We start from the raw sequence: 19994 nt of genomic DNA, 5'->3' as shown, positions 1-19994 counted from the left end.
AGACATGCATGCCCAAGGGTCCAAATTTCTCCCTTTGCCATAAATTTTCTCTGTTATCTACAAATCACATTGTACCCTTATCTCTGTTATACTATGTCATTGGTTTGGTAAGGTTCAATATGTCTAATCATACAGGATTTTCAAGTTTCAGTTTCACAGAAGCATGTACAAGTGTCTTGCTCCTTTATATGACACAGAATTCAGCATCGTTCCCTGGTCTCAGGTATACTGTGATACCCAACATATCACTAATGTTTTGCTAGTCTGTTAATAAAAAAAAAAAAATAATTAAAGATATATAGCTCTTGATTGGAAGTACGGTACTAGGCAGCTGGTACAGAGAAACTTTAATCGCTGCCATGAAAAGCCACAAGGGAGATTTTAGTGTTAACTGGATGTGGAAGAAAATGGAACATATGAGAGTTCATGCATGCAAGTTTCAGTGGGGATAGGGTTTCATATTTTTTTTAGCCCATCACAATCTGTGACTCAAAAGCCTTGGGCAAAACCTATCTAGTGAACCATCATCACTACAAAGCAACTTGCCTTTTAACTCTGTCGAATGCTATTTTATTCATTTCCAATTGAAAACACCTCTGGAGATGCATATAAATTCATTGGGCCCTCTCTAAACTGGCCTCATACTCCACGGAAAGCTTGAGCATTGCGATGTTTGAATCATAAGACTAATGATGTGATACAGCTAAACTCAGATGGACTGCAGAATATGTAGCAAGCATATCAAAATTCATTTAGCATCAGCAATACTGGGTTGTTACAGTCAATAATGTTTTACCTTCCCAGCAGCCACATTTTTACAACAGCTACCTACTTGCATCATCAATGTCTTTTGATGTAGGGAAAGCAAAAGCTTAAAGAAAAAGAAACTCAAGAAAGCAGAATCATTAATCTGTGTTGATTTCTGCTAGATCCACTGAGGAGAACCATAGGAGTTTGCCTATATTGTATTTTGAGCCATTAAAAAGAGTCTCATCTAAAGGCAATGTGCACTTACGTGTTAATTCATACGTCGTTAATGCAGAGCTGCTGTTCACTGTCTTGAAGCTGCTTTGGGCTATTCAGGGTAAGCAAAGCAGAAAGCTTGTTACAGTGCAAGGAAACAGTTATTGCAAATGATGTACAGCAGAGACAGAGGCAAATGATGCAGCACACACATACACAACTTGAGCTTTAGGACTATACCTTGAAGGGCAATAAAACCACATCACTCTTGTAACACATCAAAAGCATCTCTCACACTGGTTCTTTCATTTCCTCCTCAAACAGAGTATCTCACAAATATACAACACAGAAATGTTCTGACTCCTAGATTAAATAGAATAAATGAGTGAAAAGGAAACAGTTTCTAGGGGGGAATCTCTCAACACTGGATTGCATTCTTGTTTCTCAACATGCAAAATTCAGAACATGAGGAGCGGCAGGGTAAGGACCTGGAACACGGGCCACAAAGAGCAAACACTTACAATAGGACAAAACCTGATTCTTTAAACGTATGTTAGATTTCCCACAGTTTCACTTACAGAATTCAACATTCCTGCTGTGAACAAACTGTAATAATATGCTAAGCTGTGCAAAACTGCAGGTCAGTGAGGAACAGAGGTGTACTAAGGTTAACACTGTCATATTATGAGGAGAAAGAGGGAAGTTTCTATTAAAATGCTCGTCTCCAACCCTTTCGTTCTCTCTTGACTCCCTGGAGAAGTACAGCAAGGTGTTTTCTACTATACAGCTATTAGGAACATAGCTGCAGGGCCAGCCAAGAAGAGGGAAGAGAGGAAAACAGTAGGCTTTACAAGCTCCATGAGACTAGAGAGCATCCAAAGTCATTATTTTATGATAAAACACACAACCGATCATTCAGCTTTGTATGGAAAAAACAGCAACAGTGCACACCCTACACCTATAGGAGTTTTACTTCTCTCCTCTGGTTAAAACTCTGTACCCTCCCAGAACTCTCATTCAGAACTGATGATGTAAACGAGGGCAGAGTTAGAAGCTTATGCTACATTTAAAACATCCACTTTTTCCACACCCACACAAAAATTATCCTTGCTTTTGTAGAAACCATTTGTATGGGTTCAGGGAAACAAGGAAGTCAATAAAAGATATTAAAATAGTCTTATTCAGCCATATTCTGCTGCTCACAGAATATTATCTTATTCTGAATATTCCACTTACATCAAAAAGGACAAAAGCTGATGCTGCCCTGAGCATGTTTCATTACTGGGCCATACCTGTAAAGTTACTGAATGCTCACATCTTTACCTCCCATCACCTTATTCTACTATTATTCCGTCTGATTTTCTTTCTATCCTTTGTCTAAAAGTCCTTTTTATTTTTCTATTATCCCCATACCTCTCTACCTTCTTTCCATGAGAGTCAAAAAAAAAATAGCAGCCAACACAGCAAGCATGCGCCTTCTTGCTCATTTTTGCTATTTTCTTCCAAAATAGGGACTAGCACCTCAAAATTTTAGAAGTGCTACTTGAAATTTCTCATCTGTTGTTTTTATACCGCAAAAAGAAAAACAAAGTATCAATATTAGAAAAATTAGAAAATATTGGAAAATAGCAAGTGGAGGAAAATGAAGTCCCCCTCTTTTTCATCTGACAGCAGAACAAAGTACACCAGGGTAATCATCCAGTGAAGACAGCAGAAAGTAGGAAATCAGAGGGTACATGGAGGACAGAACATCAGTTCAAGCACGATGGCACAGATTAGAGTGCACCATTACAAGTGATGCTGATCATACAGAAGTTAATAGCATTTTCCAGCATCTTCACTCTGAACGTGTAAAACCTAAAGTATCCCCAGCACTCTTGGACACAATCGTGTGCTGTTTCCACGTGGTAAGAGTGCACGTAATGTCTGTGCATGGACAGATTTTGGGATATTACAGTGTTAAAAACATAGGCTTACGTGTGAGCTCTGCTCTTAAAGCTGAAGGGTTCTTGATGGTTTTGGATTCTGTTCCAGACCCGGTGTCGTAGTCCAGCTCCCGATAGTAGATGCGGTATCCCAACAGCAAGCCGTTCAGACTCTCAACTTTAGGTGGCTGAAAGACATTCACCCGAAGAACACTCTTGTTAAGACATGCACTGCAACAAGCATCCGACATGACAGACCAGAGCTGGCACCAGTGCTGCACAAAGGGACGCGGTGCTGCTCTCTGGTGAAAACAGCCATTAGCAATGTACAAACTCGTGCAATGGGAAAAACACACGTTAAAGGCAACTTTGATGATTTCTCTCAGCTGTGGCAATTACAAAAGGCTCTTTACTTAAAAATTGATGCCTAATGCATTTCTCTAAGAGATAAGCTGCTTTCCTTCTTGGTCCAAAAAAAATCTGTGTGATAAATAACATAAACAGATCTCTGAAAATGCATGTTGCTGGTCTCCAATGCAGCAAACCATTATTTCACTTCTCCTGAGATGACAAAAATAAATTATTTTGCCAAAGACAAGCTATTTTCCTTGGGGACTGCTCATAGACTATTGCTCATTTGGCAATGTTTTACTGAAAGACTGATGAGAGAATAACCAAAACGTGTTATATCCTGGCTTTAATTAGGAAGATGAAAATAGGCGTCAGAGAGGCTTTTAGAGAAGAGTCACAGTGTGATGAACTCCGATGAGTTGCAAAGTTCAGTCCCATGGGAAAACACAGGTATCCCTGCACAACAGCTTGGAGCAGCAGAGTACGTGTGACCATTGAGCTGGCCCAAATGCACGTGGTTTGCTCCCCTGGAAGATGCTACTAGATGCCCCAAGACATGGTACCTCAGCATGGATTCTTGAGCAGTCCTTCACATCTTCCTTCAACTACAGATACACAACCAGGATACTAAAAGGAGCTTTTTGTCTGAGCGGCTTACTTAAGCACAAGCAAAGAGATTCTTGATGTTGGGGAAAAAATGACTTTTATGAGTCTAATGCAGGCTAAGAACTGCAGAGAAGAAAAGATGCCCTGAGCCATTTATCTTCTAAAGATTCTTGTACTGAAATTTAAGGGGCTGAAAGGATAAATGAAAAGGGTTTTAATGATGATCTTGCCTTTAATCCAAGAAGATCCCTAGCAGTCTTGAGAACTTTACTACAGAAACCTTCTGTCCATCATTAAAAAATTAACCACTGGTGTGATACACTGTTGGAGTATAAGGTAATACCACATGTAATTTTAATGCAGAAAGTAAGAAGAATATTTTTACAGGAAAGAAGGCAGAAATTTGGTAATAACCTAACACTGCTTCCAGAAATGACATGAATCTTCCATTACTTCCTCAGGATAGTAGAAGGTAAGAAACAGCTGTCCTGTCTCCTTGGAAATAAGTTTTCTTTGGGCAAGGGATGAAGGAATTAAGTAGAAAGATTGTAGTTCATGGAAAAAAAAAAAAAAAAAAAAAAAAAAAAAGTATGTGATCCAGTGTATATAATAAACACCAAATTACCAAGAAAAGGAGCAGAAAGTGCTCTTGCAAGAAGCCGCTTCTTTTGCGGTTGTCCTGTGCAGAATCTGTTGAAAGCAATCCCAGACTTCCCAGGATCTTCCTTTACTTGCTATGCATGGAGAACCTCATTCATCATGATGTTTCATGCTCATTATTGTGCTCCATCCTCTGCAGAAGTTTTGACCGCCTTTCACTATTATCTAGCAATTGTAGTACAGAATGATCCAGGAACACAAAATTGTGAGGGACCTTGGGAATCATCAAGATGAGGCCTTCATGACTGCAGAAAACAACTTCTAAAAGTCCTTTTCATAAACAGAGCAAGCTCCACCAGAAAATAAGCTAATTTTTCTGCTTCCCAGTATTTTTGTGGAAAGCTGTTCCAAACCTCCCTACTTGGGTGGTTAGAAACTTCATTAAATTTCTCATCTAAATAATTCAGAGAAAGTCTGTAACCATTTGTTTCTCTGCTAACATTGTCTTTTGGGTTAAATTGTTCTTCTCCCTATAGGGTATTTATTCCTTTGCTATATTTAAAAGAAGAGCAGCCATACCCCCTCTCAGAGTCCACTTTACAAGGCAAATAAATCAACCCCTTGTACAAAAACCTTTTCCAGTCACAGGTTGAAGCCCTGGTGTAAGGGACTGAACAAATAAACCAAACAAAGTGACAGCCTTGTCCACGGCTGCCTGGCACCATCACTCATGGACCAGCTGAAATGTTATCCTCTGCAAGATGGAGAAGAAGAGATATTGTTTATTGGCAATTACTAGCATATGTACCATGATTTTGATTTTTTCCCCCTCCTTTTTCAATCTTATGACTTTCCTTTTTTGTTTTCTATACTATAACAAAGCTGCTTTAGCTCTGACGGTGCCCTAGCTGAGAAAGGCCCAACAGCATTGCAGAGTCATCACCTCTCTCTGTCCTGGCAGGGAGGAGTCAAACCACAAACCCGAGGACTGTTTTCTACACAGACAAGGTAAAGGAAGACATTGTCCTACCCAGGTAGTACATTGCCACAAATGAGGAGAAAAGCTGAAAAAAAAAAAATCTATATAATAAAGCCTGTCCATCATTGAAAAAACTTCACAGAATGAAAAAAAATAAAGAAGTATATATTACATGGATTTGCATTTCAGTTAATTATTATCTAGAAGGAAGGTGCTATTGCAAGGACTCAATGTCTTTTTCTATTTAACTTTTAATCAAAAACATTTTTTACTTAAAAAAAAAGTTGAAATGGAAATCCTACAGAATCTTAAAAGAAAAACACTACTGAAGCTGTTCCTCCCTATCCTGCCATACAGCTGCTAAGAGATAAAGCTTAATTCCTCACTGCGGTACAACACTGATTTGTTGATAGCAGGCATTGTTTTCTTACGCTTTCATGTGATTCTCCATTTTCCCCCTTCTTTAAATTTAGGACAGGAAAGCTCAGAAAATAAATGGCTTGAAATCTGTCTTTCTCCTTGCCACAGAAATGATGATTCTCTCCTGAAAAGGGTACTCTGCTAAAAGGTCAGGTCTTCCCCTTCCTATGCGTCTCTCATGGACAGAAGTCTGCTTTTGATGTAATGGATTATTTAGGGTTTTGTATGAAGGCCTGAGGGATCTGCTGAAACAGGTAAAATGATCATGAGTGGCAGGCCATAATGCTGTACAGAATTAAGAGAAACAGTTTTGTGCTCTTGAAAAAAGAAAGAAAACAACGTAAGTTTGAATAATTGCTGTCTCTATGGTAGAAGCAGAACAGTACGTAACCCTGATGTTAACTGTAACATCCACCAGAACATTTGAAATAACCTTGCATTATTGATACAGCAGCCCGCAATGGAAATTACTTATTTTCTTCCTACTTTAAATTTAAAAATAATGGACTGATTGGACCAAGCAGCTGAAAGCACAGATAGTGCATCTAGAGTTTGTTTTGTGAATTATTAACATGGCTCAAAGTTAAAAATTTAGCTTTGCTTGGAAATCTGCTCTCCCATTTAGCTTGACTGCTGTTTTCAGTTTACATTATTTCTTAAACACTGCTGTGAAACAACTTCTTAATTGGAGGCTATTGTGGGACTTGAAGATTTTTGTTTATTTGAAAAATATAGTGCGGCTGAATTACCAGGACCTATTAATATACATGTAGTAATGACATATAATCGCCCACAACTCCCTTGAGATGGCTCTGGCACAACAACCCCATTTCATTTTCATGAAATAAAAAGCATCCAATTACCTAAACAACCACCTATTTCACATTAACTACACACCAATAATCAGTCAATTGGGGGAATGTTTATTTCTACAGTACATCATGCCTCACATTCTCTTTGCCCTTTTTTTTTTTTTTTTTTTTGCATACCTTTTCCTTCACTGTGGGTTTTATTTGGAGGTGGGGCGACAGATTTACATCTCTCCACAATTCCTTTGGTAAAACCGTTCAACGTGTCTCCTATTTGTTCAACATGCTGTAAGCAATGTTGTTACTTAGTATTATGCTGCATGAACTTGGGCCAGCAACCCAGTAGTAGAGCCAGGCATATTTTTAAAGTGCTGCTGCACAGCAATAAACAGACCCTCATACATACATTTTTTTTCCAAAATGCAAGGAGCCCCATCTGTACTGTAAACGCATATGTACATTTTTCACTCTAATGCAATCTGTCCAAAGCCATCCTTATTATGTGTGTGGGACATTGTCTCAGGAGTAGGGTGGGCAGAGGCTTTGCAGCAGAGGTTACAGATAACGCGCAGCACCCCACTGGGCTCCCTCTATTAATGCTTACTCCACAAAAAGAAGCCTCAGGCACTGGGTCACAAAATGTTCCGGCACATCCCAGGAGGCCAGTATCAGATTGAAAGATAAAGGAAGGCACAGGAAAGACGTATATAAAATGCAGACTCGGCACGAATTCTTTCACATCCAACTCAGAGACATTACGGAGCGCTGAAACTTGCTTTCCTCTACTCTGAAGAAATCTCAGCTTTTAGCCCTCAGAAAGCCAAAAGGGCACATGGAGCTCCTCAAAGTATGAGCAGGATACCACGCACAGCATACACTTCTGATTACTTCAGCAGCTGGAGGAGGCAGTGTGCAATGTGAACAGCAGCGAGCTTTTCCTGATCCTTACCAATACCACACACCGTTAAATGCTCTCATTGTAAAGATGCACATCTATTGCCCAACAATTAAAGGACAGGAGAATCTGTAAAAGTAATGATCTTGGGCATCTCTAGAGAAACTCTTACCTCCCAAGATTTTCCTCACAGGGTACAAAGTAAAACTAACACACAGAAATTTCTATCCATCACTAAAATATATGCCCAGAGCAGGAAACCAGGGAAGTAGCTGCAGTCCTTCAACTTTACTACACTCCTTCCAGCTCAGAAAAACAGCCATTGCAATGAACCATCGCGGCCAACAAGTCAAAGCAAACAAGAAACATCATGATTTTGCATTTTACCTACCTGCCATTGCACAAGGACAGATGAAGTAGTGTGGGGAGTTACTAACACAGAACTGGGTGGCTCATCTGGAACTAAATGAGAAAAATAGAAAGGTAACCAAAACAGTTATAGCAACAGGGTGAAAAATAGGCAGCTAATTCATCAAATTCTTCACTGCTGAAAGAAGTCTTCTATCCCAGTCACTATGCGGTGCGTCTCAAATGCAATGCTGCTGATATGAATATTGCAATCCAGGCAGAAGCCAGCCATTTCTCATACACTCCTTGTTCTACCTGTGGCCTTGGCAACTTGAGTAGGAATAAGAGAAAAGCTCAGGGCATAAATCTGGAGGAAGCTGCATCATGCCAGCTGCTCACAAACAACTAGCTAGAAATTCAAAATGAAGTTAAACCAGCTGAGTGTGTGATTGAAAGCATGAACAAACCGCTCCCAAATTTTCCATGACATTTTTGCCACAGTTGGGGCAAGCCCACGTTGTTTTTAAGAGTCCATGTCATGCATTCCCAGATTATTTTAATTAGGACAGCTTGATTTACCATGGGTTAACCCATTCCTGTGTCCATGGCCTGTAACACATCTGCACACACTCCAGCAGCTCACGTACAAAGAAGGGAAGGCTTATCAGGAGCTGACAGCCCTCTGCAGTGTAATGCTCTAGTGGCAGCACCAGGTTTGCTCAGCAGAATAAATGTTCACAGTTTGTTAAGGAGGTGAGAAGCTTTCACAGCCTTTCCCGGTTGTATTGTGAGGAGGCCAAGCACAACTCTGGATTCACCGTAGCTAAATTCAAAGAGAATTGAAAATAAAATTTTGAATTCCAAAATAGTGAGTCAGTATTGCCTCATTAGTACCAGTTACAGCCTGCACCATGGAGCAGCTCGTTCTGGAAGGTGGAGAGTTGAGATGCCTTTAAAAGGCTGCTAGGCACATCGTTTTTTCAAGTACTACAAAAATACTTGTTTAACTTAGGATACCCCCAAGCTCTGTCCTGTTTTTCTAATTTCAGTATCACATTCTTTAAACATTCCTCGGCAATTTTTTTTTCCTATTTTTATATCTCCATGTCCTATTTGACTAGTCATTCCTTGTGCTGTGTTAAATACTAAATCTGAGCACTGTATAAACACAGGTATCCCAGTATTATGCTATTTCCCAGTCTAAGGGTAAATGCCAATGCTTTTTCTCACTTTGCAGAGTTCATTTCTCCATTGGTAGTCCCATTCAAGACATCAGAGCTAATTCTGCATTCAGGCATTGGCTTTATACAATCAAGGAATTAGAAGCTGATCTCTAAGGCTAAAAATAAAAGCCTTGTCAATGTCATTCACAGTTTATTAGTCCTGATCTGCAGGATTAAATGCTCGTGTTTCCAGGAGCTTCGTGCTCTTTCTTACTTATACCTCAGCAATTTTGCCGTACTGCAGAGTGATATGGATTGTGAGTGAAAACAATTGAAGAAACTTCTTCAAATGTATTCACGGTTCTACATTTATTTTTAATGATCTCCTGTAAATTATTCAATTTCTGCAAAGATAATGGTTAGTGCAGAGTTTGGAAGCCAATCAAACGGAGTTTAATTCCATTTGGAGACTCCTGAAAGTATGATTCATTCCGAGGGCACAGCAGGACACTTAAGACTGTCTGTTATTAATTCAGCCCAACCTCGTTACTACCTGTATCAATCTCCTAAGAACAAAACCACATTTGATGTTGAATCTTCACTCCAGGCACCGTGGAGATCACATTGCAGTGGGTTCAGCAGACCCAGGAGCATGCCAGAGCACCCATCCCATGGCAACGTCCCCGACCTGTCTCTCCTCCACGCTTACCATCCTGCAGAGTTGTGACCGCTTCAGTCTCCGCACTGAAGTCACTGTCTCCGATATCGTTGGTTGCTTTCACTCGCAGTTTGTAAGAGGTGAATGGATTCAGGCTGTGGAACATAACAATAAGGCATCTATGAAATCTCCCTGCATCATCACAGATTGCTTCATAACAAGCCTTTAAAGACAGCCTGCCCATTGGCAGCTTCTCTTCCCCATGCCACCTTTTCTTTGCAGCCTCCCCCAGCTTCATCAGGACACAGAGCTGTTCACACCCTCAGTGCCACCAACATCTTCTCAGATTGCCTTGGGCCTGAAATCCTGAAAACACGCATGGATTCAGAGCTGAATCATGCTCCAGAAAACAGCCATTAAGGTGCAGTGCATGGAGCAACCTATGACTGCTCTGCTGCATGGGGTTGCAAAACCTGGCTTTCATGGTGCTGCATAAGCTTTGCCTGAGTTATCCTCTGAACACAGCAGCAGGTTTGCTCGTCCTCAGTGCACAGAGAGGCAGGTGATGTGCAGGGTCAGCCGGTGAGTCAGGATGAAGCCGGCATTGGAATTCAGAGCGCCAGCCTTCTGACTAATCCTCTACAGCACGCCGTGTGATCAGCGCGTTTTATTCCTACTGAATTTTAAATTAATGTTATTACCTAGATTATTTAATAAAGACAGTAACAACAGGTTCCCTGCAGCTCTTTTATCGACACAGGGCTTTAAGATATGCAAAGAGCGATTTCCAGCTGACATAACCTTAGCAAAGACTCTTCTGGCTTGGTTTGGCAGGGAGAAGGTGTGGGGGAGGCTGCCTTTTGATTCACATGCAGAGTAGAAATGCAGAGCTGTAAGTTATGGGGGATTTATCTGATTAATTGGAAGTGTCTAGCCACCAGCTGGCAGATGTAACACTGACTACAACCCAAGTAAAGATGCTTGTAAGGAATGATTAAACATCAAGAGATAATGCATTCTGATGGGCAGCACTCTAGCACCATGCACATCCTACTCTTCTGGACTTTCACAGGAAAATGCTTTTAGCAAGTGTGAGAAGAACGCTTTCAGCAGTACCACCCTATTAGGACACCACTACTTACCTACAGCAACTTTAAGAATTTGAATCATCTTCCTTGAAATACAGATCTTTTGTTTTCAGTAATGCCAATGTCAAGTCTAAAGGACACAGTTGGTCTCCTTGATTTTAAAAGTTTTGACTGGAAAGATACTGGGTATAATTCGGGGGGGGGGGGTATAACACCTCCAGGGTTAATGAATCTGGTTTATATCTGTACAATAACTGTCAGGTTTTCTTTTTTTTTTTTTTTTTTTTTTCCTGCACAGTCAGACAAAAGGATACCAATGTATCTGCATCTTCTGGCACATGACCAGAGAGCAGCCATATGTCACAGCCACTGATATTTTTATAACAGACCTGAAAAATCTGTATCTGAATGCTTTGAGCTGAGTATTTTGCAGAAGCTCTCAGCCTTTCAGAAATAATCTGATTTGTACTAGTTGGTCAATAGAGGAAATGGACAGCAAAACAAGTACCTTCTCATAGACACTCAATTGTTTTCACAGATGTTACAAGGACTTTAATTACAACAGCATTGCTGAGGATATAATGAAGTCTGAATAACAAAGTTGAGGCATTCTGATGCTATCTATAAACTTCAGTATGGAAAATGCAGATAAAAATGGTTCTCATTTCATCTGGAAAAGCTTATATAGAGATAATTGCAATGCAGCATTAAGAGTGGATTTTAACATCAGTCACTACTGAAAGGATTTTTTACTAGTTGTTTTTTACAGAGCACTGCATAGCTACATGTGCTTTAACCTGAGTAGCATTATCTACCGTGCTGAGCTTTCATAAGGGCTTCAAAAGATGCACTGCAATTCAAATTTAATTAGATTTATTGCATGACCTTCAGCAAATCTCTGAATTGCTTTTCATAACACCACCTCTACAATGGGATCGGTGACCCTCACTTAACCTATCTCCCTCGAAAAGACCGTGAAGCTGAGTGATGCTAGCTTTGGCCTTCTAACTGCTCTAAGTGGAAAGCACTGGAATTTCCATGCCAGGCTGGGATCATACGGTACCTTTCAATGATGCAGGATGTTGCCTCATGGCTGATAGAAGAGGAATAGGTTTGCCAGTCTCCGTTTGGCAGCTCTCGCACTTGCACCGTGAAATACCGTATTGGTGAAGATCCGTCACTTCCAGGGACCCACTTCAGCTGCAGGCTCCGTGATGACACATCCGACTGGGGGGTCGTCAGCTGCCTGGGAGGTGCTGGCCGTTCTGCAATTAAACCATAAATTGGTATTGCCTTGAGAGGCTATTCAAGCTAATAGAAAATGCGATAGCATAATTGGATTTTCATAGTGGTAATGCCACAGGAGATTGAACTTTTGGATTTGCCCCATGAAGTGTAAAAGCCATCCCCTTCCTTAACCTTCTGCAGCAAAGATGTGCAGTAAAACTGATTCTTATCTCCCTGCATAAAAGGTCATAACTGAACATATACTTTGCTAGCAGCAGACCTCAAACTTTTGAGGGTCATAACCTGGCAGGTTAAGGAAGAATCATCAGGAGCAGCAGCCAAGCAAACCAAAAAAGTCTTTAATGAAACTCAGGTGTGCTCCCAGCTACAACTGCTCTTTGACAAAACTTGCCTGTGAACTAGCTCACTTTTTAACCTGTGCTTTCTGCTTGGTACCAGAGGATTCTCTCTGTGCTACATCACATCTTCTTCTACCAGTTGCTCCCCAGTCAAGGCATGAAGAAGAGGAAGGGATGAACTGGACCAGGCTGGTGTGTAGCAGAGTCCAAGTCCACAACTTACAGTCCATCCCAATACCTGCTTCAGTTCACTTCCAGACCTCCCCTCTTCTTCCCTTCTCATTTACTAACTTTGAATCTGCAAAGTCAGACCAGCCACTGCCAATGCTCAGGGAGATCTCCCTGAAGTAATCAACAGTACACGTTTAGATGAGGCAAGGAATGGTAAAACGCAGGTGTGAGCATGCCAGTCCCCAACTGTTTCAATATAGATCTCCTTTCCAATCACTGTGTCTCTGCACTCCATCGATTTCAATAGAGAAACTCTATAGAGTGAGGAATAATTGTTTAATTGTTTATCATGAAGATTATTGATTCTGATTAAAATGTGTGGCATGTAATAAAGCAGAAATTGATTGGAGACACTGCAGTGACTTGCTTTTGAGAAGCAATTCAATTCAACTTCATCAGCACTCGTTTCCATAAACATCCCTCTGATGGCATGATTCCTCACAGCTCTGTATGGCGAGCACATTATTTGTTTGCCATCCCCTGAAAACATTTCCTATATGTTTTGGCACCTCTCTGCAGCGTGCTCTTGCTGACATCAGTGCCAAAAGATTTGTAAGCTATTAGCTGTAGGAAGCCCTCAGTGCCAGCTGCCTGCGATCCAGAGTACAATGCAAAAGGTCAATGCCTTACACTGACAGGCTGAGACAGGTATTCAGGGTTATTCTATCAAAGGAAGTGAGTGTTATGTGGGGATTTAATACTCTCTGCTGATAAGCTTTAACCAGCTTGCAGTTTTGGGCAGGTCAGATCTTGCAGTCAGTCTCCCATGACTGGGTTTCCTTCTGCTGCTAATGGGAGATCTTAAAATCTCCTGTATTGCAAGATACACTTTGTGACTGTTTGTACAAAAGCATTAGTATAAAGAGTTTATTTCTGGGAATTTAGCCACAAGCAAATGTTCAGGTGAGCTGTTTGTGCAGGAATGTAAGACCAGGCCATATGACTCAATGGGCTCCTTTTAATTTCTTGCTACATTTACATCTTCTGACTCAGTTCTGCCTGGATCCCTGGTGCTAACTAGTCAGAAAGGTATCATGCCATTATGTAGATCCAGAGCTCTACAGAAGCATGTCTGGAGAATACAGCTACAATACAGCTCGGGACCTGTAAATCAGAGGTATCACTGTAAAATATAAAGGTTTATACTATGGGAATTTAAAGGGCAAGAATAAGTGACCAATTTTGCTGATCTTCGAGGGAATTTTCATGCCTGCTTACCTCACTATCAAGGTCAACAAGGATATTAAATATGTTTTTATTAATGGAAAGTAAATATCTGTTCACTCTAGAATATTTATCATGTATACAAGTTCCAGGCTTGTTTGTTTGTTTACTTGTTCACAGAATAGCTGCGCTAGATAAACTTCTTTATCATCTCCTCACACTAATCTTGTTGATGTAAGATTATACGTTTTTCTCTCTACGCTTTACATATGGGATCACTTCAGTTAACTCTCAGTGCCTTGGGACTCAGTTCCATAGCACATGCACAGACACAGTAGAGCCATCCATCAAAAAGAGAAAGAGTTCCTTTTATTTTATGACTTGCCTATTCAAGATAACCCTAAAGCACTGACAGCAACAAGGGATCATTGTTCCTGCAGTGGAGCTGGGAGTTCTGCCTTGAGCTATTGTGTATCCAGCAACAGCCAGTGCATGGCCTGGGAAATCTGAGCACGTTTTGTTGAAAAGGAGAAGTTCTGAGCTTTGAGTATTCACTTTATTGGGCATGCCTTTTTTTTTTCTCCCCCTGAAACTTATACATTTGACTTTAAACTTCCACTTTGACAGCAATCAGACAGGGGTGGAAGAAACCTTGAGCTGATAAACCTGCTTGATGGACAGTATCTTTAGCAGAGGCACTTCAAGTTTCCTAATACAGCTCTAGAGGTTCTTTCTCTAAGGACTGCACTGTTACACACTGGGAGGCTGCATGTGACCTGGAGAGCTATGCTGGTGGGAATTTTAACACCAACCACACAGGATTTAAGTAGCTGAAATGCAACCCATCGGTTTTCCCTGCTGGTGGTTGAGTATCAGGCCAATGACTTTTCTTTTTCAGAAGTGTTATAGGAAAAGAGTAAGGAAGATGTGAGCAAATAGCATGCAAAATCCTTGCTCTTGCACTAACTAATTGGTGAAGTGTAGAAAGGACTTAAAATGAGAGATCACTTTCTAGTCGCATTTTAAGAACCAAAAGTAAATATTATTTGTAGTATTAGTGTGCAAATCTTGGGCTAGAGTCAAGACCACGTACATGTGCACACACAAAAGTGCTAAGAGTAGTTGAAAGATGTCTACAGAGGTCTGCTCTAGCTACCTGCTGAAGTGTGCTTCTCTCTGAACAGTGCTTTTATAAATCACAGAAGTTGTATGGTAGTAATATTTGAGGGTGAGGTTTTATTGAAAATCAATATGAAAATTGTACAATTGGTCAAGGTGGCACATGGCACAAAAACTAACTGCACAAGGGATTGCCCCAGTTAGTTTTGACTTCACCAGCTCAAGAGACTAGATAAATGCTTTGCAGTAGAACATGGCATATAATGTCAGAACAAAGTAAAGCCCACACTCTTGTTCTCTACTAATACCTTCTATTTTAGCTCTGAATGAAAAAAAAAATCTTCACAAATAGAAAATGTTAGCTTCTGTTAGCTCTGGAGATCCATTCTATGACTGGATAATTGAGCTGTTACTTGAGCCAAGGCATTAGAAACAAGCAATGATGCAGAGCAGATTCTGTAATAACTTATATTACTTATAACTTTTACATTTTGATACATTTATCTAAGCATCTGCATTCATTCATGTACATGGAGCTCTTGCTTTCTTCAGGTAGGTTCCCTACAGAACAGAATTTGAGGATGCAGAATGTGAATAACCATTTTGAGCCTGATACAAGAAGTAGAAAAATTCTGGACAATCCAGATGCAAACACTCTGCTTGAATTTACAGCAGTGAAAAGGCCAAAGTAATTACTAACACACTAGGTCGGATTAAGGTGTAATGGAGGAACCACATGAAGAAATCCTGCAACATCACTGACTCTCATTTTGTGTTCCCTAATCAATGTAATTCATCCATCATTTACGTTCTTAAGCTTGCAATCTTTCTAGAAAAGAAGAGAGCTGAAAAAAATAAAACTATTTGACTGCAGAAGGAGGCTGCATATGGCCAATATAGCAGCTGATGGAAAAATCAATCTCCAACAGCCCGGCAGGTTAGAAGAACTGCCTCTCATAAAAGTCTGTCTTGCTCACCAGGTTTCTAAAATCATGATGTTGCTATGGTTTGGAGCAGGTTTATGGTGTGAGAAGGAGGAGGTGTACAGGCTGTAGCTTGTTATTAAAATTCCCCTAAGTGCAGCACAGGCTCTAAGGCATGCAACAGAAAGCTCCTCAACCTGTGGCTGCAAGCATTACCTCTTTTCTCTGTCGTGATCACTGTGGCTTCCAGAGGCTCCCCCCAGCCCTGCCTTGTCTTGGCAGACGTCCGAAAGATGTATGCTGACTCAGGGGTGAGGTCTGTAGCAGTAAACTGCCTGACCGTTGAACCAACCTCCACTGTTGTGAACTTGTTAGGGCTGCTGCTGGCCAGGCGGTATGCGATCTGATAACCTGAAATCACAGCGAAAACAGAAGAGAGTAGAGAGGTTAGGATGTTTTTCTAGCAGGAACAAAAGAGCACCAAAACTATTACTTTATTGTAATTACTTGTTTAACTGGACCAGAACTAAGTAATTTGCTTCCTTTAGGGCTTTAAAACTCTGCTACATGCCAGCCGTCCACAGTCAGGTGCAATACCTTATGGACAAATTACACACTGCGGCGCACACAAGGGTCTATTCAATATTATCTGCCCTGGAACTGATTTCGCTTTCCATCCTTCATCCCAACAAGACACAAAAACGTATAATCTTTCCTGAGCATACTTATACTGTTTTGGAAAGGCAATGAAATATATAGTTTATGCAATTCATCTCACCTGGCTCAGCGAGTTCAGGACAACACTCTCTCAGCTTTCCACCCAAACCCACACACACACACTGTTCTCCCCTCTAACATGCACCATGATAGCACTTGTTGAAACTAAAAGTTCTTCGGCTGTACCCAGGTAAATGCTTGCCCCTGCTTTTCGCATTTGCCTTTCTCTCAGCTCTCTCACTCCGCTGTAACTGTACGGTGAAGGCTGGGACTGGCAATAAAATCATTCTCCTTCTGTCTTTAAACATTTCTGTCCCTGTCCACACCCCAAGGAAGAAGCCTGCAAGCTGTGAGGTCCTGCTTAAATCATGCCGCACTTAATAATCAATTTTGTGGATGCCTGCGAATGATAGCCCTCATTCCAACCTGCCTGCCTGACGATTACGAGCTCGCAGTTTAGTGTGTATTATTAATGATCCAACTGTGCAAAGGAGGGCGTCCAGAGTTCTCATGCACCACTAGCAACAACTGGCCCCCATAGAGGGTCTGCCAAATGTTCAAACTCATTCTGTATATTCAGCAATTGAATCAGGCTCTCACTCCTGGAGCTTGATGGTAACTTTCAGTCCAGCTGCTAACTTCCAAAATCAATTAATACCCGAACTGTTGTGGAGCTTTATTGCTCAAGCTGAATACAGTTGTATGATTAAATGCTTCATGAAGTTACGCGGGGCGGAGGGCAGCCAGCACATCCAAATCAGAGCAGCTGAAAACAAAATAGTCATGACACGATTCTGCCAACCGTCTGCTCATCTTCTGAAAGACAAAGGGGTCTGCAGACACCTGGGACCATCTTTTTCTCTTGGAATTAATATCCCAGCTAGAGTTTGAACTCCCACCAAATTTTGGCTGAAACAACAACAAGGGGAGCCAAGCTCGGTGTGCTTCATTCTTGAAGGCCAGTGCATGAAAACTGCACATCGTATCTTACCTGTAGCTACTAGACAAAATCAAAGGCATTTATTTTTCACTGTGAATATGCAACAATTGCCACAGCCCCACTCGCAGGAAAGACACAAACAGAGTTTGTGCGCTCTCTTGAGTAAATGCCATACTTGTGTGTGGTACATGCTCTCATGAACAGTGAAATTTAATTGGGATACAGATGGTAATAATTTTGGTGTGCTGGTTCTCATAGTGCTGTTGATGAAACCCCAGCATTTCCTTGCCTTTTTTTTTTTTTTTTTTTTTTTTTTCTTCTGCAGCTGTTAGGAAATGGAGGGCAACAGCCATAGCTGCCTTAACGTAGAACAAACCTGGCTGCATGGCCACCTCTAAGAGCAACCCGGCCTTCAGAGCACCTGCAAGATGTGGTTACAGCTGAGACAGAGCTGTGTCACTGCACTGCCCCAATATGCAGCAGCCACCCACACCTGAAAACATGCCCCAGGAACAGAAAGCTTCCTGCACCTGCCCTGCCTCATTTCGTACTGCTGTGGGTATCCAGTGAATGTGCTGGGCACATTTGTACACCAACTTGTCCACAGCTGGGTGGATAACTTTGGATTAACGGGGCCTGATTTTCAGAATGCCAGAGCATGCTTACATGCCAGCAAAGTCTTAGGATCTTAGTCTTTGAAGATCTCATTTCTTCTCCTGCAAACTACCTTCTTTCACCCACCAGCTCTCCCATTGCTGGTCTCATATGTTTCTTCAGAATATTTCTGTATCTTTAATACTACGGCATTTTGATCTTTTGAAAAAGTCCACAGGAAGATAGATAGCAGTGGGGAGAAGGAATGGATACATTATGAGCTTTCTTGTTTATACAGATGTGCAGAACACAGGAGTGAGAACCCCAATGTAAGATCTCAATAAAGGGGAAAACAGAAAGAGAAAAGCACTGGGGCAATTTTTACAGCAGCAGGGAAGATGAAGGAAGAAGCAACTAAGATGGCTAAAGAAGTTTGATAAAGCGACTTAAGATGTAAAGAATAAGACCTGGAGGGAAACAGACAATATTAAAAGAATAGAAAACTAGATTTATCTAGTTATTAAAAGATAAGTACATCTGTGAAATATCATTGTCAAGCAATTTTCTCTCTTTTCTAAATCATTCTAAAATATAAAGTGTAGTTAAAATGTGAGGAGGAAATAGAAAGACAACTATTTACTGCTAAATGGTGGTACTCATGCTAGAAAGCCAATTACAAATGTGCACAGATCAGGCAAAGGAACACACTTATCTAGGCCATCATAACAACTTACACGGGAGTGGATCCTTGGCTAGCGTAAAACCTAATTTAGCCACGAGAAAAAAGAAATCTCTCACACCATCTCAGACAGGTTCTGCAAACTCCCTTTCAATGCACCCCTTCGAAAAATAGCACCGGCCACTGCTGTCCCCTCCCCTACACGTGCCATGCCGGGTGACAGCTGGGGTAAATATCTATTTTCCTGGGTGTCTCAGGCAGACTTTACACAGCCATAGCCTGCATCTTTAAATATTTCTTCAGAAACTCAACACTTCCCTCAGCATGATTCGAAGGTACATATCCAGCCTCTGCATCTGAACTCAGCTCACTCTTGTTGCTGCCTACAAACCTCCTGAGACACACTCAGTATCTTAATTTTGATCCCCTACATCACCTTCCACTATTAGACAATTCGGGCAGCCAAGATATGTTCTGTCATAAAAATCACTGCTCTGAGTGACACGGAAGATGTAATATTAAACCACAGCTCAGATAATAATTAGGGCTAACACAAGATCAAAAAGATAAAATTATTAAGTTGATGAATTTCAGCAACAAGGGAAGGGAGAAGACAGGAAATGTTGGGTGAAATTAAACGAGGCAAATCAATAGAGGTAAATGGAAAGTGTTCAAAGAGAAATTAATGTATGCTTGAGGGCTGTAAGAGGCAATACCTGTGATTACTGCAGAGGATGAATAAGGAAGCCACATTTCTTTACTAGATTACGACAATAAGATGTTACAGATATGTTAGATAAAAAAATAAAAAATCAAAGCTTATGAAAGAAAATGAAATCTTTAAAAGATGATTGCAGCAAACTTTTCTAGGAAAGGAGTATCTTACAGAATGTTAATCACCTGGATGGTCAGTCAGAGGGATATGTACCGTTTTCTTCATTTTTCTTGCCTTTCTTTTTTTTTTTTTTTCCTACATAGCCTTAGACGCCAAATTTCTTCTGTTACTGGGAGTTCTGCTGTTCACCAGGCCAAACTAGCATAACAAAAAACCTGAAAGATCAGCTCCTCAGGAGTTTATTTATTCATTGAAACAAGGCTTATTTTTGCATTAGCATCTTCTTAAGTATTTTTTGCACAACTGCAAGCAGTTTCATGAGCTATGCTTTCTGAACTCAATAAATGGCAACAGTCTGAACTGCCTGTTAAATGTTAGGTCACTAACACAGCCAGCAGATT

General features: G+C 40.8%; 1 protein-coding gene across 1 annotated transcript in view; it reads right to left on the bottom strand.

Annotated features, from left to right (window-relative positions):
* Positions 1–19994, bottom strand: part of SDK1 (sidekick cell adhesion molecule 1) — a gene marked incomplete at its 5' end in the record, with an annotated part of 391349 nt that overhangs the window by 42998 nt on the left and 328357 nt on the right. Inside the window, 6 exons of the mRNA XM_084295713.1 lie at positions 1016–1075; positions 2941–3076; positions 7940–8010; positions 9769–9872; positions 11869–12070; positions 16045–16239. Of these exons, the coding sequence (XP_084151839.1) occupies positions 1016–1075; positions 2941–3076; positions 7940–8010; positions 9769–9872; positions 11869–12070; positions 16045–16239 (768 nt within the window). The remainder of the gene's footprint in view (positions 1–1015; positions 1076–2940; positions 3077–7939; positions 8011–9768; positions 9873–11868; positions 12071–16044; positions 16240–19994) is intronic.

This window comes from Netta rufina (genome assembly GCF_964035555.1).
Source record: "Netta rufina genome assembly, chromosome: 15".
Classification (NCBI taxonomy): domain Eukaryota; kingdom Metazoa; phylum Chordata; class Aves; order Anseriformes; family Anatidae; genus Netta; species Netta rufina.
This window is presented reverse-complemented; position numbering and strand designations above follow the sequence as displayed.